Source organism: Carassius carassius, chromosome 7, assembly GCF_963082965.1.
Source record: "Carassius carassius chromosome 7, fCarCar2.1, whole genome shotgun sequence".
In the NCBI taxonomy this organism is placed as follows: Eukaryota; Metazoa; Chordata; class Actinopteri; order Cypriniformes; family Cyprinidae; genus Carassius; species Carassius carassius.
Genome location: NC_081761.1, coordinates 22100079 through 22124206, shown reverse-complemented (window position 1 = coordinate 22124206; position 24128 = coordinate 22100079). Strand labels below are relative to the sequence as shown.

The 24128-nt window shown below is 39.6% G+C and overlaps 1 protein-coding gene across 1 annotated transcript; it reads right to left on the bottom strand.

Annotated features, from left to right (window-relative positions):
* Window positions 1–2996: 2996 nt before the first annotated feature.
* sts (steroid sulfatase (microsomal), isozyme S) lies at window positions 2997–23916 on the bottom strand. The gene is made up of 10 exons (XM_059554208.1): window positions 23852–23916; window positions 23076–23235; window positions 22562–22683; window positions 21941–22063; window positions 11543–11957; window positions 8332–8468; window positions 6989–7126; window positions 6680–6839; window positions 6272–6393; window positions 2997–3662 (listed from the first exon to the last, which is right to left on the bottom strand). The coding sequence occupies exons 1-10, from the start codon at window positions 23877–23879 to the stop codon at window positions 3280–3282; spliced, it is 1788 nt and encodes a 595-aa protein (XP_059410191.1). The 5' UTR covers window positions 23880–23916; the 3' UTR covers window positions 2997–3279.
* Window positions 23917–24128: the final 212 nt, after the last annotated feature.

The window sequence follows — 24128 nt, the reverse complement described above, 5'->3', positions numbered from 1 at the left end:
TGACCACAAGTTCTCAATGGGATTAAGATCTGGGGAGTTTCCAGGCCATGGACCCAAAATTTCAACATTCTGGTCCCCGAGCCACTTAGTTGTTATCACTTTTGCCTTAAGGCACGGTGCTACATCGTGCTGGAAAATGCATTGTTCTTCACCAAACTGTTGTTGGATTGTTGGAAGAAGTTGCTGTTGGAGGGTGTTTTGGTACCATTCTTTATTCATGGCTGTGTTTTTGGGCAGAATTGTGAGTGAGCCCACTCCCTTGGATAAGAAGCAACCCCACACATGAATGGTGTCAGGATGCTTTACTGTTGGCATGACACAGGACTGATGGTAGCGCTCACCTTTTCTTCTCCGGACAAGCCTTTTTCCAGATGCCCCAAACAATCGGAAAGGGGCTTCATCGGAGAATATGACTTTGCCCCAGTCCTCAGCAGTCCAATCACTATACTTTCTGCAGAAGATCAATCTGTCCCTGATGTTTTTTTGGAGAGAAGTGGTTTCTTTGCTGCCCTTCTTGACACCAGGCCATCTTCCAAAAGTCTTCGCCTCACTGTACGTGCAGATGCGCTCACACCTGCCTGCTGCCATTCCTGAGCAAGCTCTGCACTGGTGGCACTCCGATCCCGCAGCTGAATCCTCTTTAGGAGACGATCCTGGCGCTTGCTGGACTTTCTTGGATGCCCTGAAGCCTTCTTTACAAGAATTGAACCTCTTTCCTTGAAGTTCTTGATGATCCTATAAATTGTTGATTTCGGTGCAATCTTAGTAGCCACAATATCCTTGCCTGTGAAGCCATTTTTATGCAACGCAATGATGGCTGCACGCGTTTCTTTGCAGGTCACCATGGTTAACAATGGAAGAACAATGATTTCAAGCATTACCCTCCTTTTAACATGTCAAGTCTGCCATTCTAACCCAATCAGCCTGACATAATGATCTCCAGCCTTGTGCTCGTCAACATTCTCACCTGAGTTACCAAAACGATCATTACTGAAATGATCTCAGCAGGTCCTTTAATGACAGCAATGAAATGCAGTGGAAAGGTTTTTTTGGAATTAAGTTAATTTTCATGGCAAAGAAGGACTATGCAATTCATCTGATCACTCATGACATTCTGGTGTATATGCAAATTGCTATTATAAAAACTTATGCAGCAACTTTTCCAATTTCCAATATTTATGTAATTGTCAAAACTTTTGGCCACAACTGTATATTGTTATGTATTGTTTTTTCTGTCTTTTTTTTTTTTGCTAAGTAAATAATGACACAGTGTGATGTTTTTTTAGGTTTTATTTTGCAAATTTTAAGACCTTCCAAGGCCCAGATGATTTTTTTTATTTTGTACTGAATACAGAAAACCATGGAATTCTACAGGGTGTCCTTTCTTTCTTTCTTTTTTTCTTTCTTTCTTTTTTTTAAGAAGCTTCACATTTATGTTTCTCCAACTTCTAAAAAATTATTATAAATAAAGTTCCTATAGGTTTTAGAAACCTATCCTTAAGCCAAGCACACGTTCCCTTTTGGTGCCTTTAATCATTTAAGCCAAGCCGACCTCCCATAATGCAACTGATTGATCTCTCCCCTCTGCAAAAGTGCCCAGAAAATCAGAATGATTGAACTTGTCTATTCTGACATAATCCTAGATCTTTTTCGGTATGAGTAGCCCCATGGTTCAATCTCTTTCAAGGCTCCCCTGGGTAACTGCCGTCTGCTCTTTTAGCTATCTTTAAAAGTCAGTATCTGTTCACATAAAAGTAAAGCAGTTTAGCAGATATGCTGTAAAAAAAAGGTCAAAATGTTTTCAAATTCGATTCAGAAAGATGCTAGTAAGAGATACTTGATCATACGTCAAGTAACATCCACTTGAAATAATTTTAAGAATTTTAAGAAGCTCTTTTTTTCAGGACTGTGGATAATCATGAAAACTATATTATTGAGGAAATTATGTGTGAAACTATCAAATAGTAGTTACGGATCAGTTAAGGATTAAGAGCTCAGAGTTGACACTCTTAAATATGAAATGTACCTCATGCAAATGACTATCAATATCTGATTAGCAAATATATAAAATATTCCAGAAACAGTGATAAATACATCAAGCCGTAAAGTACAGCATAATATCAATAAATATCACATCTGGCTCTTAAAAAAATTAGGCAAAACATCTTTTTAATTCCTGATACAGATAAATTTTAATGTGATGAGATTAGTGTAATGAACATGATGTTGAGAGCGTGGAGAGCCTCTTATGGCTGGCAAAAACTGTAAACCATTCAGTGCAGCCTGATTAGTCACAAAAATAAGCAAAACAGATTGGATACCAAAAATACCACCAAAAAAGCCCTTAGAGCACCAAAGCCTGTAAAAGGCATTACGGGTATTGAGTCGTTACCGGTTGCAGGCTAGATCAAAGCTTATGAGCATAAAGGTAGTAATTACTGCTTCACAAAATCCCTGACCTTACAATGTTCAATCAGGATGATGCATCTCCAGACTAGGAGGAATACAGAACTCAGAACAGAGAACCTGGCTGTGCTTGCAAACACTGTTGCAAATGACCTTAATGACCTGTACAAATTTGTGTAGAAAATGTTTCGTTTTCCTTTAATTTTCTTCTCTTTTTTTTAGACCTATATATGATATTCTGATTCTTTATTTTTATTCTTATTTTTACAGAGAAATTGCATTACAATTCATTTAAATCAGCCAAATTTTAGTAATATTTTGGAAGGCAAAAATTTACCATTGACTGCCGTCAATAGATTAGCGATGTATGTAGCACAGCTCACACAGAAGTCGCTACCAAGCAACTTTTGTGGCAAACATGCTGGATGTATGAGTGAACCCATTTTCTTGCCCTGCAAAATTGCCAATTTTGTGGAAATTACAGCATTTTATCCACAAAATTATCTGAACAACTTTAATGTGACCGCAATTTAAAATGATTAGTTAAGCTAATGTTGTTTTCTGGGACAGTTCACCCAAAAATTTTAAATGTCATTTTTACTCATCCTTATTTCGATCCAAATCTGTATGACTTTCTTATTTTCTGTTTAGCATAAAAGAAGATATAGAAATGCAGTCAGTGAAGTAGTAAAAACTGTTTGGTTAACAGTCTTCTTTTGTGTTCTACAGAGAAATTGAGTCATACAGGTTTGGGATGACATGAGGGTGAGTAAATTATTTTTTATTTTATTTATTTATTTTTTATATGAACTATCCTTTTAAGTATTACATGCCCTTCCTGTGCATTAAAGCCATATGATTCTGAGTACTTGACTATTCTTTTCTTTTTCGTAGCTTCTCTATCTGATGATCTCTTTCACACGTGCACAGCTGACTGAGAGAGGAGCAGCAGGGCTGAAGCCAAGGCTTCCATACTATTTGCAGAGGAGAAACCTGTACTGGGACAGGCTTCAGACTCTCTGCATGACGGCTTACTGCTGCCCTTATGACCTCCAGAACTGAGAAGAACTGGGGCTCAGTGTCTGGACTCAGGGGGGTGCTTTCTGTCGGGTCTTTCGACAGGTCATAAAGCAGTGGAGGGTCATGGAACGTGACATATGGCTTGATGCAGAGGCAGATATGAGTGTGGAAGCAGGCTGAGCTTTTCTCTGGGTAGAAGTCAGGGGTAAATAAAAAGGCCTTCCAGATTGCATTACCTGGAAAAAAAGGAAATCCAGCTTTCAAAATGTAAACAATCAGTCATCACCTTTATCTAACAATTTTTTCAATCATTTACAGTGAAAAATCTTATCTTATCTAACCTTATCTACCCATTAAAATGTGTGTGTGTGTGTGTGTTTATATTAGTGCTGTAAAACTGTTTAACCTGCATCCAAAATAAAAAGTTTATGTTTAAATAATGTTATCCTGTGCACTTTATCCATAAAGCAATTTTAACTTTCAGTTTAGTTGTTATCTATTTTGTGCACAATACAAACATTATCTAGACTTCAATTAACATGTTTGAAGAGCAACACTGCGCAATGGGGCTTCATATACTACTCAACTAATATACTACTTAAATCAGTAATTAAGAGTGTCAAAACAGTTGTTAAAATGTTATAATAATATCCTTAATTAACCTTAGTTAATGCCTTAACTAGCATTAAATAACACTGAACAATACATTTGTTACAGTATTTATGGATCTTTGTTAATTGTTTGTTAGTTAACAAAAACACCTATTCATTGTTAGTTCCTGCAAGCTCAGGATCATTAACTAATCTAAACAGATACCAGATTTGATAAGTACATGTTGAAATTAACATTAACTATGTTACTTAAAGGGATAGTTCACCCAAAAATGAAAATTGTCATTAATGACTCATCCTCATGTCGTTCCAAACTCCTAAGACCTCCGTTCATCTTCGGAAAACAGTTACACAGTACACTGACTGAACTGCTGTGAAGAGAAAATTGAAGATGAACACCGAGCCGAGCCAGATAACGAACAAAAGATTGACTCGTTCTCGAGTCAAGAACCGGTTGCATCGGTTTTCGGATCACCGGTAGTGATGGAAAGTTCGGTTCTTTTCCGCGAACTGGTTCTTCAGACAGTTCGATTCAATAAACCGGTTGAAGAAAACGATTCACCAGTTCTTTTGTGCTTGACGTAATTGGTGATGATTGCCCTTGATTCAAGCCTTCGGTTTACCCGCGCTCATAACATTAGCACAGAATCAGTTCAGAATCAATCACCAAAAGAACCAGTTAGGATTCAGAGGCACTGTGTGTCAGTCTGCTTCACGCTGAATCACACATGCGCAGTATCATCAGCTCCTCAGTTCTCGAATTGGACGCGTCCGACAGAAACGGTTCTTGACTCGAAAATGAGTCAATCTTTCGTTTGTTATCTGGCTCGGCTTGGTGTTCATCTTCAGTTCTCTCTTCACAGCAGTCCAGTCAGTATACTGTTTGAGTACATGAATTACTTCGGGATATTAGTTTGTTTGAACTCAGAGGGAGTGTCAGCCACATTAAAAAAGTTAACAGCTTAAGTAATTTGTGGATTAATGCGTATTGGAGACGCGAACCGTTTCAGACGATTCAGTTTGATTTGGTAAACTGGTTCAAGAAGATCCGGTTACATCGAGTGATTCGTTCGCGAACCGGATATCACTAAACTGCAGTGTTTTGAACGCGCTCACAACAGACCTGGAAGAGAAGACAATGCTGAATAAAGTCGTATTTTGGACCAAAATGTATTTTCGATGCTTCAAAAAATTCTAACTGACCCTCTGATGTCACATGGACTACTTTGAAGATGTTTTTATTACCTTTCTGGACATGGACAGTATACTGTACATACGTCTTCAATGGAGGGACAGAAAGCCCTCAGACTAAATCTAAAATATCTTAAACTGTGTTCCTGATGAACGGAGGTCTTACGAGTTTGGAACGACATGAGGGTGAGTCATTAATTACATAATTTTAATTTTTCTGTGAACTAACCCTTTAATGTTTGAAGTGCTGTATGTAGGATTGACACAGAGTGGTTGAACTAGGTATTGCAGTCCAAATTCTAAATATTACACAAGGTTTTCTTCACCCGGCACCACCTCCTCAGACTTGACGCACGGACGCAGGTTGCCAGATTGATGACACCAACAGGAACGAGTGCACTTGACGATGAATGAAATTAAATGTGCTGTGGGATGTCGAAATACAACTGGGTAAACTGGCAGTGGGCGGGTTTCAAAAACCAAAACAAAGACCAACATTCCGGCCTGTAATTCACAGTTTCAAAGGAGAATAACTGATTGTAGCATTGTTTTCAGATAAACAAGTATGTTACCTTAGCATGTTTCATAAATATCTTAAGCTTTAGTAGAGTCAAACACTTACATACAGCACCTTTAACTAAGGAATAGTTCACCCAAAGATGAAAATGTTTTCATCATTTACTTACCCTCATGTTGTTCCAAACCTGTATATGTTTCTTTCTTGTCCTAAACACATGCGAAAGAAGGTATTTTGAAGAACCAAACAGTTGTTGGCCCCGTTTTAACTTCCAGAATATGGAAAGAAAGGCAATAGAAGTCGACGGGGACCACCAACTGTTTGATTACCAGCATACTTCAAAATATCTTCTTTTATGTTCAACATACAAAAAGAAACTCATACAGGTTTGGAATAACATGAGAGTAAATTATCACAAAATTACTTTTTGGGTGAACTATTTCTTTAACTAACTAAGGACGTTTATTGTTACTAAATAGCTGTCAGTTACAACCCATCACAAGAGTGTATTAAATTTAGCACTCACTGTTAGGTGGGTGCCATCTGACAGCATTCAGCTGGGCATTGCAGTAATGAAACATAAATTCATGTTCAGAACGCTCCACTTGCCCTTGCAACAGAGGCAAGAGATCATGACCATCAATGACTCTGCAATGGAAACAAGTGGTAATGCACAGCAATTATCAGCCTAGTTATTGAGTCTATTTAGCAGTATGAGTATCCATGATACAAAACATCATTGTTCTATACTAAGCTACCAGGGATACATTCATCTTACAAAGTGCCTGAATTTTTTTTTTTAATCTACTGATTTCTGTATATCCCAATATTTCAATCTACCTCCAGATTAGTTGCATCTATTTTATCCGCATCTGTCGTCTCTGTAACCAAATCTTTGACTGGCAGATCTTGTTGCTAGGCGACAAGTTCTCACCTGTCGCTGGGTTTGGAAACACCAGCTAAATTCAGCACTGTGGGGAAAATATCCATGTTGCTTGTGGGCTTATCAATGACCTTCCCGGCAGGTAAGACACCTGGCCAATGAAGAATCCCCGGTATCCGAATCCCACCTTCCCAGTTAGTTGACTTGCCAGCTGCTCGAGAGACAGCAATGGATGTGAAACTGCATATTGTTACTGTTCACCTCATATTTAAAAAAAATAATGCTGAAATGTGATAATTTGTCCACAAGGTTTGGTAAACTAGCTCTCAGATTCTAAGAACAAATCCTCAGACAGAATACCTTTGTATATGCCACTATAACCCCCATGCATCTCTCCATGAATGGAAATCTCTTCCAGATGAGGCCCCTGATCTGAAGTCATGTATACCAGTGTGTTTTCCTTCAAGTTTAAGTGCTCCAAAGTCTGCATGATCTGACCTAAAAACGGCAACAAGACTGTGAGAAGTCAAATTGACCAATCAATCAATATTAAAAATACTAAAACCAACCTGGTGCAACATTTGGCTATAACTACTGGAAAAGTTACATCTTCCAGTGCAGTGCAGTACTTTATGAATTTTTACCAAAATTCTCATCAACTTACAACTGAGGTAAAGGTACATACATTGCCTTTAGTTGTGACTGTCTGATCTAGTGGCTTATTCTCTTCTTTAATTGTAATTTGCATTTTTTTTTTTTTTATATATATATTTAAAAGGACAGTTTACCCCCCAAAAAGCCAATACTGTCGTAATTTACCCTCATGTCATTCCAAACCTGTATGTTTCCTTATTCTGCACAACACGAGATCACATTTTGGTAACTAAGCCATTTCTTATAATATCTGCTTTTATGTTCTACAGAAGTCATGCAGGTTTGGAATGAAATGAAGATGAGTAAATGATGACAGAATTGTCATTTCTGGATGAACTATTTAGGGAATGCAAATCTAGTTTATGATGTTACACTTATTAGTTTCTGCAATTCACCTGTGTCAAAAAACAATGCACTTGACTGATTGTTAGTTGTGATTCTAAAAATAAAATAAAAATAAAAACCTTGAACTCTTTATGTTTTAACGCAAGACAGATAAATTGTGCCTAGACATGAATTTCTGTAAAATATCTTGTTACCTCCAAAACTTAAATTGCACAGTCCAATTACCTGGTTACCAGCTTGCGGTTTGCAACTCACAGAAAAATCAATTCATTCCTTCTGCTTATTCTCCAGAACACTCAAGTATGACTAAGAGAACTGTCCTTCGGTTTAAAACACTGATGACAGTATGCATTCAGTGCTATAAGCAATGTCACTTTTGCATATGGTAACTATACTCATTTCTGACTAGATTTTTTTAATAGATATTTTTAGAAACCATTCATTGTGCCCTTTTAAGAGACACACTCATTGGTTTATGATGAATTCTTTCTGGGCTCAGCTCCCTCAGAAAATTAATTTAGCAAATACAATAAGTATACCTTAATTAAAGGCAAAATACAGCAGAAACAAGTAGTACAGTTTGAGATAATGGCTTATTAACAAGACTTTCCCTGTAAAACCAAAAGGCCATTTATTGCACTAATTTTAATTAGCAGCATTTTTAGATTATTGACGTGACAAGTTAAAAGTCATTTAGTACCTACCTACACTCCAGTCTACTTCCATGACAGCATCACCATAGAGGCCATGCTGACTTTTCCCCCTGAAGAGAGGAGAAGCAAATAGTCCAGTGTGGACTTGTAGGAATGAGAAGAAGAGCAAGAATGGCCTCTCTGAATTCCTGTATATTTAAAAAATATATATATCTTTATTTACCATTGGTAACAAACAAACACAAAGCTCATCATTTCAAGGTTGTGTTATGCCATCAGACAAAGGATTAGAGTCTGGCTGTAAGGGATTTGCTTTTATGTGAGTTTTCACAAGGCTTTGTTTTACATTAAGGCAATGTCTATACAGTGCCTTACAATCCATATAATACTGCAAGTAGAGAATTTAAACATGGTCATTACTAGTTGTCGACCGATATATCGCAAAGGCCGATATAAGTCGTATTATATCATTTAAATCGCATTTTTATAATTTAAACAATTCTTTGAATGACTAATGAACATTTAATTTCGCAAACCTTGCAAACTTAGTCAAATCCAGTTGTGAGATCTTGTCAAGTGTGCATTTTCTTTTACCCTGCATGATAACGTGTTGTCTGCATGTCAATTGGTCGGTGCAAATTTAATATGGACAGGAGAAGAGTTTAACCTCACTGGAGATGTGCGATCGACAAACTTTAAACTCGTGATTTCAAACTATGCTGTGCTTTATCCATTTGCCCTCTGTCAAATTGATGACATTTTCACTATGTGCTGCATGTAAAATGACTGTTACCTTCACTTTATTTGAAAAAAAAAATATGATTCCCAATGCACACAAACTTCCCAGATTACTGAGAGCTCTGGTGGGTACAGTGGTTACTTTCTTTTTAATTGTATTTTTATTAAATATTATTTGTGAAAAATACATTGTCATCTAAAGTATAATAAAACTATATATAACTTTCCAAGATATCGGCATCAGCTGTCAGAAAAAAACAATATCATCAACGACAAGTCATTTCTAAATAAATCTTTTATCAGTCCTGTAGCTGAAAACTAAAATTTTCCAATAAACAGACTCTCTGTAATACAGGTAAGAGTTCACAGAAAAATGAACATTCTGATATGATTTACTTATGTGTTCAATCCCATATGACTTTCTTTCTTCCGCTGAAATCCATTTAAAATCGTCTGAAGCAATGCAATAAAGTAAGATCATTATTCAGAAAAATTACACTTTTATGCCCTTGTGTCCTTTTTGAAGCTTGAAACCCTTAAGGCTGGAATACACAACATAACTTTTTCCTCTAGATGTTTGCGGCGATTTACAACTTGGAAGAGTCTGCGACCACTCTGCCGATATTGGTCAGTCATAGCTGACAAATTTCACAGAAAATCACAAAGTGTATAATGTGCACAGACTGTGTTTTTAGTTGCAGACTATGATTCCATCCAGTCAGAGGATTTCAAACATATTTAAGCAGAAATTTTGATTATTTAGAACAAATACTGAATCTATTAAACAGGTGCACATTCTGCAAGAGTTTGTTTTATAACAACTTCCAAGTGTATGAGTGTTTTAAATTCTGTTCCCATTTTAGTTTTTTAGTGATTCTAGCATTTATTTGAGTGATCTGCACTTTATTCAAAATCTCCTTTTACACTGAAAAAAAATGAGTAATACAGGTTTGGAATGAAAAGGAGAACATAATTTCATTTTTGGGTCAACGCTACCTATTGAGGGTTAATCAAATTAATAATGCAGAGGGGCTTAAGCAAGACCTTCATTTCAATACAGACCTTTCAAAATGCATTGACAATTTCCCTTGATATTAAAGGAGTCATATGATGCGATTTCATTTTTTCCTTTCTCTTTGGAGTGTTAAAAGCTCTTGGTGAATAAAGTCTGTAAAAAAAATATGTTGCAAAGACTAAAGTCTCAAATCCAAAGAGATAGTCTTTATAAAAGTTAAGAGTCAACCACTCCTACCTAAATATGGTTCATTCTAACATACATCTATGTCACTGTGTGGGAAGATTTGCATAATGCCCCCCAAATGTTCCAGCAAAGAAAAAGAAGGCCTAACGTTGATTCTCGTTGTAGTATTGTTGCTGCCGCCATGTCATGGAGATGCTGTGTGTTTTGTTGTGAAAGCTAAACTACTTTCTTTGGCCTTCCAAAAGAGGACACAACTAGAAATCAGTGGTTAAGTTGTATTTACAACACTGTGGAACAGTTCAACCCAAATATTCAGATGTATGCAGCACATTTTATGGAGGAAAAGGACTGTTTCCTGAGAGAGTAGCCTACAATGTTGGTGTCTGTTTCTATAAAGTGGGGCAATTCCAAGGAAATGCAAGGAAAGTCTGGCACTTCTGAGTCACAGCCTCTAAGTTAGTTTTCATATTTAAAGAATTTGCCACTGACAATTCTTGAAGACTTAGGTCTCTGCAGAGCAAAAGTGGGCGTTTATCACCTTGTGGGTGTTTTCAAACTGCTGGGTGTTTATAAACCATGCAATCAAAATGACCCCCCTTACCCAACCCCACCCCTAAACCTAACATCACTATGATGTCAGCCAATCAGGTATCATGGTTTAAAAACGCCCTGATCTGTTAACTTCCATTACTCTCCTGCAGAGACCTATACTTTGATTCAAATGCGAGTTTTGAGCAGTGGAGAGTAGCGCTTGTTGTTTGTCGTTTCTCCAATCACAAATGCAATCATGGTTTTATGTTTAAGCGGTGCGATATGCAACAAAATGCATAAAAAAAAAGTATAAATCATTATAATCCATAATTATGTCGCCACTGGATGCAAGAAAATCTTTGTATATAATGGGATTAATTGTTTTTGTCTTGTCATGCCGGGACACATGGCATCACAGTATAGCAAGGGACGGAACATGTCCATCACACGCTTGAGGTATTCAGCCAATCACAACACTGGACAGCTGACCAATCAATGCACACTTCGCTTTTCAGACCGATGAGCTTCGTAAAAATCGATGCGTCTCAGAAAGCAGGGTTATAGAGGAGAAACAATAATGTACAATATGTGGAAAATAATGTTTTTTTTTTTTTTTACCTTAAACCACATAAACACATTGCATCACACCAAATACACAAAATTATGTTCTTTTTAGCAACGTCATATGACCCCTTTAATTCAGTCACTGCATTTGTTAAGCTAAATAAGCAAAGTGAGTTCCTGAAAAAAGCTTTTCGTACTTTAATATTATGTAAAAATGTGGACACATACCTTTCCAGAAACTCTATGGCTTCACTGGTCATCCTTTGTGTGAGATTTTCTGATGTATATGGTTGCTCCACAATATCTGGCCCTCGCATGACAAAGCAATTTAGATTGGGGAATGTGTACACCAACAAACCAAAGAGACTCACCACTACCCCTACCAGGACCAGAAAACCAAAAACTACCCTCCTGGTCACAGTTATCATCCCTTTAATATGGAGTAACACCAGGGAAACTAGACCAATACTAAGGGCCTTGTATGGAATGTAACCATGGACGAAATATAGAACAGAGCCATGTCCAGGCTGGCAGTCCCGAAGGTGTGTCATAATGGTGCCATAGAAGTAGTCAAAGCCATGAGAGTTAGGATGGTGGCAGTGGTCCACACTGTCTTCACAGTTGAGACCCAAGTGCCACTTCCCTAAAAAAAATAAAAAAACGTGTTTATACAAATCAGCAATTGATTTAATGAGTGGCAAACCATTACAATAAAGCAGGGATCAGTCCCTCCATTGAAGCTGTGTGTACGGTATACTGTCCCTGTCCAGAAAGGTAAGAAAAACATATCAAAGTAGTCCATGTGACATCAGAGGGTCAGTTACGAATATTTTGAAGCATCGAAAATACATTTGGTCTAAAAATAGCAGAAACTACGACTTTATTCAGCATTGTCTTCTCTTCCGTGTCTGTTGTGAGAGAGTTCAAAACAAAGCAGTTTGTCATATCCGGTTCGGTTTCTTACCTTTCTGGACATGGACAGTATACCTGGATAGTATAGAGGGACTGAGAGCTCTCGGACTAAATCTAAAATATCTTAAACTGTGTTCCAAAGATAAATGGAGGTCTTACTGGTTTGGAACGACATGAGGGTGAGTTATTAATGACATCATTTTCATTTTTGGGTGAACCAACCCTTTAACTCTGCAGGAATGTGGACCTTGCGAGCCAGATTTGCAATGGGGGGGGGGGGTTAGAACTGAATGTTTGTCCTCCTAACATTTGTTCAATATCACCATGGAAAATGTTCAGTGCAGTCTGAACCTCAGTGTGCTTATAAAATCACAAAATGCTGCAAAATAAATAAGTCTGTACTCTGCATTTCAGAACGAAGCGTGGCACTGTGTTAATTTACACTGATGCAGTTTATTATCCAGTGTTTTCAGCGTTACACTAGTTCACTTAATTTTCCAAGTCAAATAATTTCTAACTTTTTGTGAACAGAAGTTTTGTAAACATAGAAACTTTAAAGTTTCCCTGTAGTTTTCTGTTAAAACGAATGCATTTTAATAATGCATTAGTAAATGGTAAAGTTAACTTTTACTAACATTAATAAATGCTTTAGAAGTATTTTTCATTGTTAATTTATGTTAATTAACTAATGTTAACTAACAATTTTTTTTACTGTTAGCTAATTAGGTCCCGTTTTACCGAGAAAAATCGATAAACATGAACACAAATTTTTGTTCGAGGGCAGAGTAACAAAGGGCTTACAGCCCCCATAATTTCAAAAGGACACCTAAATTACCTTCAATTATACTTACTCTGCACACTTTCACTGAAAACACTGCATTTTGGTCAGATCAGACAACACCACAGCGGTGGCATGCATAAATCAGCAGGAGGACACCCACTCGTCACAGCTGAGTGGAGGAGTGCACGTTTCCATTCATTATATGCAAGTCTAATCAACTGGTGAATTAAGTGTGCCCGAAATACGATTTTTTCATTTTATGAAGGACCCAGAACGTCTAAAAGCCACTAAACCCATTCTGGGATCTAACTGAGATTTTGAACACACTCACTCAGCCCCCTTTTGAACCTAAAGTTCCAGTGATTTCCCACAAAAGATGAAAATCACATACCGTTTCCTGCAAAGTGAGTTAGCAAGCTGCATACTCTATCACTCTAAACCAGTTGCATGCATTTTGTACTTTATTTTCTCGCTTTTTCCCTTTTTTAGTCCATCAAGCCGAATCCACATTTCTCCCTGAGGTGAGCCAGTCATTTTTTATTTGCTCATCTGTACAGCTTCTAGCTTTTCATCCAGTGGTATATCATACAATATCACTGATTTCTGAGACACAGGAAAACATCAACTACATAAATGAATAAACAAACAATCAATCAATTAGACAATCAATCATGGAATTATTGAGTTAAACATGTTCAGAGGTGAAACCTTCTGCTTTTTTCCCTTTTCCCACAAAACGTGCTTTCCTTGTCATTGTCAACATAAACAAGCAGATATGAATGTCATATCTAAAATATTTTTTTATATTGACAAAACTATCATATAAATGAAAACAAATATTTTTAAAAAGCACTAACCAAAAGTTACAGTTAATAATTTACAAAATAAATAAAATACTGGTCTTTTTAACATTTTTATTCATTGCAGAATTAAGGTTCCACCAAAATATGAAGCAGCACAACCGTTTTCAACATTGATGATAAAAAGAAATGTTACTTGAGCAGCAAATCCGCAGATTATAATTATTTCTGATTTCTTGTGTGATGCTGAATACTGGAGTAATGGATGCTGAAAATTCTGTTTTGCATCACAGGAATAAATTACATTTTAAAATATATTCAAAGAGGAAACAGTTATCAGGGTTCCCAAACCTTGGTTGACTTCAAACTCAAGGACCTTTCAAGGGCTTTCCAGGTCCAATACCCTCATATTCTTAATGTGGGGACACATTTCAAGTGAGAGCAAGGTTACATTGTGTTACCACCACATACGTCGTTATAGCTTTCATGCAAAAAAAGCCTTTTTTTATTTTATTTTATTATTTTTTTTTTGGACATATGACAGAGATCATATATTCTATTTGTCGTATTTATGTTTTGCATAAAACTGAAGAACATTTGGTACATCCTATAGAGCAGTGGTTCTCAAACACATTTCTGCAGGATGCCCATCACTGCACATTTTGCATCTCTCCTTTGTCTGACACACCCATTTCAGGTCTGTGATTCTCTACTAATGAGCAGGTGACCTGAATCAGGTGTGTTTGATTAAGGAGACATGCAAAATGTGCAGTGATGGGGGTCCTCCAAGAATGTGGTTGAGAACCACTGTTATAGAGTGTCAATTTGGTGTCTACAGTTAAGTATATGTATAAAAGGTGTATAAAGATATAATAATAGTAATAATCACATTTGTTTTGCTTAACCTATGTGCGATTATTCTAAAAATAAAGTTTAATGTCATACAAACAATTTCACGCATGTTAATACACAAAGCATCGGCCAAGTAAATTTTACCACTATAGAATTGTTACTGCGCAAGTGGTGTGGTAATTTAGGAGGTGAATAGAGTCTAAAATTACATACAATATATGGCAGAAAATTTGAAAGTATAACAAATGAATGTCTATGAATATTCAATCAATAAAGCATTTTTTTTTAACAATGACATAAAAAAATTTTGAACTAAAATGTTATTTCAACCAGGTAGCCTATGAATTCATGAAAATGAACATTTCTCAATTAAAGAGAACTTGGAGTGTGTAGGCTGCTTTAGGTGCTTGAATTTGTTCTTCAATATTAATGAGGTCCAGGTTTAGGAATGTGCTAGAAGTTACCAGAGGATTCTGCAAGGTCTCAAAGCCTTCCTTGAGTGGCTACGTTCGCAATTCAAACAATGATTTGTGCAAAAAGAATGATTAATTTGTTACTTGTATGGTCTAGATGGCCATACGGCGTATGCCTGCGAATACAGGACAAACTGCATTCCGTATAGCTTTCATATAGAACACTTCTCTGATGCCTTAAATACGGGACAATTCTGCATTATACAGAATGGTTGGCAACCCTATTTTGAATGGTTCTCTTACGAGAGCTCTCTCGTACTGCGTCTTAGCTTAAGACGCTACGGGAAAAGTCTCTTTTCACGAAATACTGAAGCAAAAAATTATCCTTAATTTTGTATTTTTGTAAAGCGCATTTGCAGCAATACACAGCCATAGGCGAGAAGGCTCGTTCGCTCATTGGCTTGTTCTGCGGCAACTGCACAGCCTATCGAGCGCAGGTTGATGCAACATCAGACCAATAAGGGCGCTTCGCGCCCTTCTTGCCACTTCCCGCCAAAACGGGTGTGGCCCAACCTATAAAAGGAGCTCGAAAAGGCTGACTCACCTGATTTTTCATCTCTTCAGCGAAGCTCACGCATCGCTGGTTCACGGAGGAAGCAAGCGCCGTCTGAGAAAGCATATCAGCAGGACGAGCCATTCTGAAGCTGCTGGCATCGCCGCCTTCCACTACCGTTCCTGCTGCGCTATCCGGCGCCTATATCCTTTCAATTCTGTTATATCCAGCTGTTCTTTATGTGTGTGTGTGTTCGCTCTGCGACACACACTCGTAAAAGAGCTCGCGTCTTTTTTAAGATGCCTTCCTGCGGCTCGTCAGAGCCCCACTCAGCGAGGGAGACCGGTACGTCATCTGTGTCTCCTGCCTGGGTGAAGATCATGCAGCGCTCGCGCTCGCTGACGGCGGATGCCCCCACTGCGAGCTGTTGCCATGGTGACTCTGAGGACTCGCCTGGCCTTTTTCTCTGAGCCTGCATTCTCCGCTGCGCTGAGGCGCCGTAAAACCATCGCTTCCAGCGGATTCCGGAACCGTCTTCAGCTCAACCGAGCTCGCCGGTTCGCCCTGCTTCACCGGCCCCCCCTGCATCGCTTCCCGGTGGGCAGCGCCCGCTGTTTGCCGGTGCGTCGTCCGAGGAAGTCGATCTCAGGGCCGCGTCGGGGGAAGAGGACACGCGCTCTCTGCTAGCTTCGGGCAGTGAGGGCTGGGCGAGCTCCGAGGATCTTGCGCCTTCTGCTCAGAAGCCCAGCAGACGAGCTGACATCGAGAAGGAGCCGGGGCGAATGCTCGCATTGCTGCGACGAGTCTCGGCCGCGAGTGGTTTGCACTCTCGTTCCCGGCTGGATGGTATTTCCCTTTCGGATGAGCGTACTTCTCAAAGCCCGCCTCATTTCTTCCTGAGCTTCACAAAGAGGTGGCGAAGGCTTGGAACGCTCCATATTCAGAGCGAATTCGTTCGTCTGTCTCACTAGCATTCTCCACACTGATGATGCTAAAAAACAGGAACTACCAGTCACTTCCGCCGGTGGAACAGGCGATAGTGACGCACCTTTGTCTGCCCTCTGCTGGACGGCGGCAAAAGCGGTGTTGCCATCTAAAGTCTGCTGTGTGACGCTGCGGCTGCACTACTCGCGTTGGCTGCTTCATAGAAGCGCAGGTGTACGAGTTCCGCTGTGGCCAAGCTCTCACCCAAGCGCGCCGCTGTTTCAGTTCCAGGAAATTGTGACTGTCTCAGCGTTTTCTGCAACGCGCAAGCCTGCACAGTTGCCCGCTTGCCTGCACACAAAAGCAGTTATCACAACAGCTTCAGCAATGCAGCTCGAGGCCCCGCGCCACGGGGACCGCGGCAGAGGATTACGGTGAGGCCGGGAGCCCCGAAGCCATCCTAGGAAAGCCATCTATGCATGCTGCATGACGCTGCGTCTGCACTACACACGATGGCTGCTTCATCGAAGCGCCGGTGTACGAGTTCCGCTGTGGCCGGGCTCTCACCTAAGCGCGCCGCTGTTTCAGTTCCAGAGATTGTGACTATTTCAGCGTCTTTTGCAATGCGCAAGCCTGTACGGTTGCCCGCTTGCCTGCACACAAAGACCGTTATCACGGCTACCCAGATATTTCCCGAAAAAGGTGTAATTTCTGGTGTCCCGGCCACGGCCGATGGTGCTATAACTGTAGTGACGATGCCCACTCCTCAGTGCCCATCTCCACATGTAAGCACAGCCCTGCACACAGGGCCTGCGCCCATAAAAGCGACTCAAGTCGATCGCGCACACTGCATAGTAAGCGTGCCCACCCCTCAGTGCCCACAATTACTGTCACACGCGTCATGTGGTTTCTGTAAATACAAAACCCGTGCACGCTCGTCCGGCCACGGCCGATGGTGCTATAAATGCAGTGATGATGCCCACTCCTCAGTGCCCATCTCCACATGTAAGCACAGCCCTGCACACAGGGCTCGCGCACATAAGATCGACACAGATCGATCGGGCGCTCAACGGTTACCCACTGATCTCGCAGTGAGAGTGCTAAATACCATCACTCAGGCTAGAGCTCCCTTTTGAGCCTATCCAATCGGTTAGCCTTCAGCATCTGTCATTCAAGACAGTATTCTTGTTGGCTCTCGCTTCGGTGAAGCATGTGGGTGATTTGCACGCACTCTTGGTGAGCCAGTCGTGCTTGGAGTTTGGGCCCAATGACTCAAGGGTCATACTCAAACCTAGGCACGGTTATGTGCCGAAATCCCTCAACACACCGTTTCAATAGTTCACGCTTACATATAATTAGCTGAGGTATGGAATGCGTATTTGGCGTGCTGTCCGGGGAAGGGCTCCGAGCTCGGGAATGGCCCGAACCTAGAGTACCCCCCCCCCCCTTCCCCGTCTATTTATAAAGTGAACTTGAAGTGAGGAGATGGGGTGGAGGAGGGATGCTGATAAACCGTCAATGGATAGAGGTAAGTCAGCGATATTTATACTATGGGATTGATTACTTGATTATGGTCCACCTGTGTTGATTAGGCTAAGTATCTGACGCGCTCCTCCCGAATCTTATTAATAAAATTACATTTCGAGCTCAGGTTATTGCCCTGTCTGCCCTGCCGGTGTCAGGAGAGGATAGAGACCCGAGTCTTCTTTATCCTGTCAGGGTTTTAAGAGCTTATGTGTCTCGCTCTGCTGCCTTTCGGCAGACGGAGCAGCTGTTTGTCTCGTTCGGTGGACGTTCCAAGGGAATGGCTGTTTCGAGACAGACTCTATCCAGATGGATAGTTGACGCCATAGCGTTAGCTTACGCTTCCAGGGGCCTTCAGTGCCCGTTGGGCGTCAGAGCACACTCCACAAGAGGCGTCGCCTCGTCGTGGCGTGGTCTACTGGGATCTCCTTGCAGGATATATGTATGGCGGCAGGTTGGGCCTCGCCGTCTACGTTTATCAGGTTCTATAACCTGGAGGTTCCCGCCTTGCAAGCAAGGCTGCTGTCGGTATAGTCGAATCAGGGCCCTGAGGGGAATTCTGAGTTCACGAGCGCTATGCGCTGCCGACTGTTATATGGGCAGTATTGCATAAGACCCGCATTGCCACATTGGTCAGGCCTTGCCTCGGCTGTGTGATGTCATATTGCCGCATCTACGGATGCTGCTAGATATGGGATGGAGGGCTTTCCCCCTTTCTGTCCTGGACTCTCTGTGAGTCCCTCAGGTGACTGTGCACTGTAAATCCTGGGCGTTGCTTCAGGTTTATTGGTGTGATCCCTGCACGCACGGCGTTTTACATTGGGTTCCCGTAGCGTCTTAAGCTAAGACGCAGTTCGAGAGAGCTCTCGTAAGAGAACGTACTCGGTTACTAAACGTAACCTCGGTTCTCTCTAGAAGAGCGAACGAGTACTGCGTTCTCTGCCGTGCGTACGATTCACTCTGGTTCGCTTCGGCGATGAAATAAATCAGGTGAGTCAGCCTTTTCGAGCTCCTTTTATAGGTTGGGCCACACCCGTTTCGGCGGGAAGTGGCAAGAAGGGCGCAAAGCGCAGGTTGATGTTGCATCAACCTGCGCTCGATAGGCTGTGCAGTTGCCGCAGAACAAGCCAATGAGCGAACGAGCCGTCTCGCCGATGGCTGTGTACTGCTGCAAATGCGCTTTACAAAAATACAAAATTAAGGATAATTTTTTGCTTCAGTATTTCGTAAGAGACTTTTCCCGTAGCGTCTTAAGCTAAGACGCAGTACTCGTTCGCTCTTCTAGAGAGAACCGAGGTTACGTTTAGTAACCGAGTACGATTTTATTGAAAAGAGCTTAGGCTCATGCAACCAGAAGTTTTAAGATATATGAATATGGTTTTATGTTTTTCTTGCCTCACGGGTTTACATCTTAACAAGTAAAGCAATTCAACATTAATTTCACGGTGCATCTGTGAAACGTTGAGGTACAATCATAGTAGTTTTGTGCGAGCGTATATGTCATGGCAAAGTACCTCACGTGGGAAACACTTAACGTAACATGTAAATGCGCGTAACTAATGAAAATCAAGCAAGCTATGCATAGGCCCAAAATAATGCATAGGCACAAAATAAATTCAAGCACCCATTTCAAGGACCTGTATCTATGTATGTTTATTTTAAAAAACTTTCCAGGGCCTTGAAAAAAATTTTTCCGATTCAAGGATTTCAAGGACCTGTGGGAACCCTGAGTTATTTCATTTTGCAATAGTATTTCACAATTTTACTGTAGTTTTGAGCAAGTAAAATGCAGTCTTAGTTAAATAAGATATTAAAAGTTTTGAACAGGATGTTTCATAAATATTTACATAATGCATAGCTATATTTCTTTCGGTCTTGACTATCTTAGTCTATAGGATGTGTCTATAGGATATGTCTATAGGAAGTATAAATTATAGTCTGAGAACAGAGGTTTTTAGTAATAATTTTGATTAATAAAATAATACAATAAAATGGTGTGTGTGTGTGTGTGTGTGTGTGCGTGTGTGTGTGTGTGTGTGTGTGTGTGTGTGTGTGATAAAAGCATTCTATTCCTAATCTTGGATTATATTCTATTCCTAATCTTGCATTATTTTCAAAGGGGAAATGTTGCTATTTTCAAATCCTTCTTTCTAAATTAAATAATAAAGAAAATTGACATCTTTTGTTCCATGTCCCAAGAATCAGTGATACAAATTATAATAGTGTGAGCTTGCCACCCCGGGAGATCTTAAGCAATCAATCTACACCATAGATGCCATTTAAAAGGGTACTCCACCCTAAAATGAAAATGTTGTCATTGTCAATTGCTCATGTCATTCTAAACCCGTAAAATTTCCGTTCATCTTCGGGACACAAATTAAGATATTTCTGATGCATCCTGAGAGCTCTCTGACCCTCCCATAGACAGCAATGTAATTACCACAATCAAGGTCCAGAAACGTAGCAAGGAGATTGGTAAAATAATCCATGTGACATCAGAGGTTCAACTGTAATTTTACGAAGCTACGAGAATACTTTTTGTTCACAAAGAAAACTAAAATACCGTAATTCCTCAAATAAAAACCGGTAGTCAAAAAAACACCTCTGATAGTGGCTGGGGGCGTCGTCAACACGGACAAATAAAGGCCAGTCTTAAATAAAAATTTGTGTGGATAATCAGCAGAGTCAGATAACTAACGTACACGCCCACTGCCGAAGCGGTTCTCGTTCTCGAGTCAAGAACCGGTTGCATCATTTTTTGGATCACCAGTACACTGAACCGAGAACTGTTTCTGTCGGACGCGTCCAATTCGAGAACCGAGGATCTGATGATACTGCGCATGCGTGATTCAGGGTGAAGCAGACTGACACACAGCGCATCTGAACCGAACTGATTCTTTTGTTGATTTATTCTGAACTGATTCTGTGCTAATGTTATGATCTCTGTCCACTGGAACGCAATCGCTTTTAATTTAAAACGGGTTATTTAAAAAATTTACTTATCAAAAAGATGGAATTAGAAATAAAGGCCTGCCTCTAATAAAAGCCTGCTTCAAATAAAAGCCTGTTACCTTCTGCAGTTCAGGTACAGTAAATAAAGGCCCCAGTACGGTAAAAACTTTATTCAACAATTCGACTCCCTTTGCATCACCGTAGCACCATTGTGTATAGTATCCAATGAACACAAACAGTGTATGTTATTCTGTGTCAGCCGCACCAAACAGATACGTTTTCTGCACTTATTTACCTTAGATTTTAATGAAAACGACGTATCCATGTGGTGCGGCTGACACAGAACAGCATATGCTCTTTGCGTTCAATGGATATTCTCCAAATCGGCACTACTGTGACAAATTAATTAATCAATTAATGACAATTTTTTTAATTTTGGGGAGGAGGAAACCTTTAAGTGCATATCACTCCAAAGATATCAATGTCAAATCAGCTTGGACATCACTACACTCAATCAAGAAATTTTATAGGTTGTATAATACTACACTGCTCTGAGTAAGTCCAAAGTTTATAAATAAATGATAGAATGATGCATACAATCTATGAAGAGGTCATGAACAACAACGTGCTATTTGCAATATGGAGCTGTTTGCATTCCTAATGAGAGATTAAACGATTTTAAGGTTAAATGCTAACTCCCATTCTCTGATAATAGTGATCTCGACACACTTCACTCAGTCAGAACAAAAAAAGAGATGTTGAGAATTGCGCAATGACAGATGACCCTTGTCATTCCCGTGACTTGTCGGTCAGCCACCACATTTATTGTCATCGGTCATGCCTGACGCTTTTCCCACAGTGACATACTTTACAGGACCCTGTTAACGTATAACCAGAGTTATGGAAGTAACATACCAATTACAGCAGTAGAATAGCCCTGCCCTTTGACAGCCTTGGCAAAGGTGATTTCTTCTTGTGGAAGGCCTCCTGACGATGCAGAAAAGAGAAAAACTCCCATACGTCCATGTGCTGCCATACCTATGACATCCAAAAAAAAAGCAAATGTACACATGAAGTGAGAAACCTAAACCAATGTTGAAAAGACAAACTGAACATTTTATTATGAACGTGCTGCATAAATTACTTGAAAATTTTTTAAATAAACAATGAATCCACTGAAGTACTACTAATGATATTATAATTACATTATTGTCATTATTATTGTAATAATAATAATAATAATACCTGTCCTGCTAATTAACAGCTATCTTGTATACAAAGAATAGTGTTTTTTTAACACGTTAACCCTCTCAAGGCAGGCGTTGCTGATTTGCAACATTTAAAAACTAAAAACCTTATTACTCCAGATACATATTTTATGTTTCTGGAGTACTAAAAACTTTACTAAAGGTTACTAAAGTTACTAAAACTTAATTTGAGCCTGAGAGGGTTAACACGAAGTCTCAGCAATGCTTTAAAAACAGTACATATTGCTTATTTCAGCAGAACTCCATGTGCAGTAACTCCAGCACTGACCTGACCGAATCGGGTATCTGCCTGTGAGGAAGGCCGCCCTGCTGGGAGTGCAAAGTGGCGCAGCAGCTATGTGTTGGGTCAGTTTCACCCCTTCCAGGGCCAGTCTGTCAATGTTAGGCGTCCTGCGAGCCAGGACAACCACAATACAACACAGTCTCATTATGTCTCTGAGAGAGATGTCTATTCACCTGGGTTCCAAATTTATGGATGCAATTATCTTTTAATCTTTTATACCGTGGCAGAAACAAGCTTCCATACAAAATGTATACATCTTTGAAACATATTGTATATGAACCAATAAAAAAAAAAAAATCCAATGCAAGTCAAATTTAATGATCTTGAATTGTTCTTACACAGCATCTTCTGACACTGCTGGCCTAACTGTATATTATTTCACATGCAGAGTACATACACGTAACAACTAAAACAATCCACAAGCCATAAACGGACAGTCTGTATGGATTTCCTGGAAGAACTCGGAATAAAAGCAATAAACTCAATTATATGAACAAACCTCAGCGTTGTGTTTCCGTAGCATCCAAGGTCTCCAATTCCTAAATCGTCCACCATCATAAAGACAAAATTAGGTTTTCTACCACTGTCTGCATCAGCAGTACAGAGAAGCAACAGGCCAAGGGTCCAATGGATCCATGGAAGGGATTTCATTGTATACCCTGAAAGAGCAGGAAGGTAACAGAAACTGAAAACAAATAACACTGTGTACTTCAAAATGTTTAACTTCATAATGTATACATATGAGGCCGTTAAATGCTTGAATCTGATTGGCTGACCACCTGGTAATCACCACCTCGTGTGCGTATTATTTTTCTAATAATTCAATAGCCATTCGTCAAATATTCCTTATGTGTGTGTTAGAATATATATTCAAATTTAAATGGTATTTTTATTATTATTATTAAGTTTACGTCAAGTATATTTTTTATTTTTACTGTATTTTAGTACTTCAGCTAATTATTGTATTATTATTATTTTCAAATTTTTCATTTAATATTTATACATTTATATACACTTACCGTTTCAGTAAATAATTACAGCACTGCTGAAAACTTAATTTGAGCTACTGAATGGTACCCAATAACATTATGAGTCTTAAATATCTAACTCACACTACGAGTGCAATGGCCGAGCGTGCATCCTATCTCTGCAACCTATAGACTATAATCCATTTTTTGCATTACTAAACAGGCTATTGAAATGTTAAAGAAACCTATTCAATGTTTTGACCTACAGACTAAATACATTTTGTCCTAAAACGGTCAGTCTACCTACCTGCTGCATCCAGGACGAGAGAAATCATCTTACTGCTGCCACAAACTTTAGCATCGCTGCAGATTCCAGTTTGGCGTAAACAAACGACATAAGGAAGTGAGTGCAGAAGATCACATGCTTCACGTATGTTATATTGATTGGTCAACTAATAGAGCGGGAATTTGTTTTTATAATCAGCACTTTTGACCTTTAATCTTCTGTTTGCCATCCACAAGACAGCGCTTTTCATTTTCAGCTTGATTTAAATGAAGCGCTTAAATAAAATGTGCATGAAAAC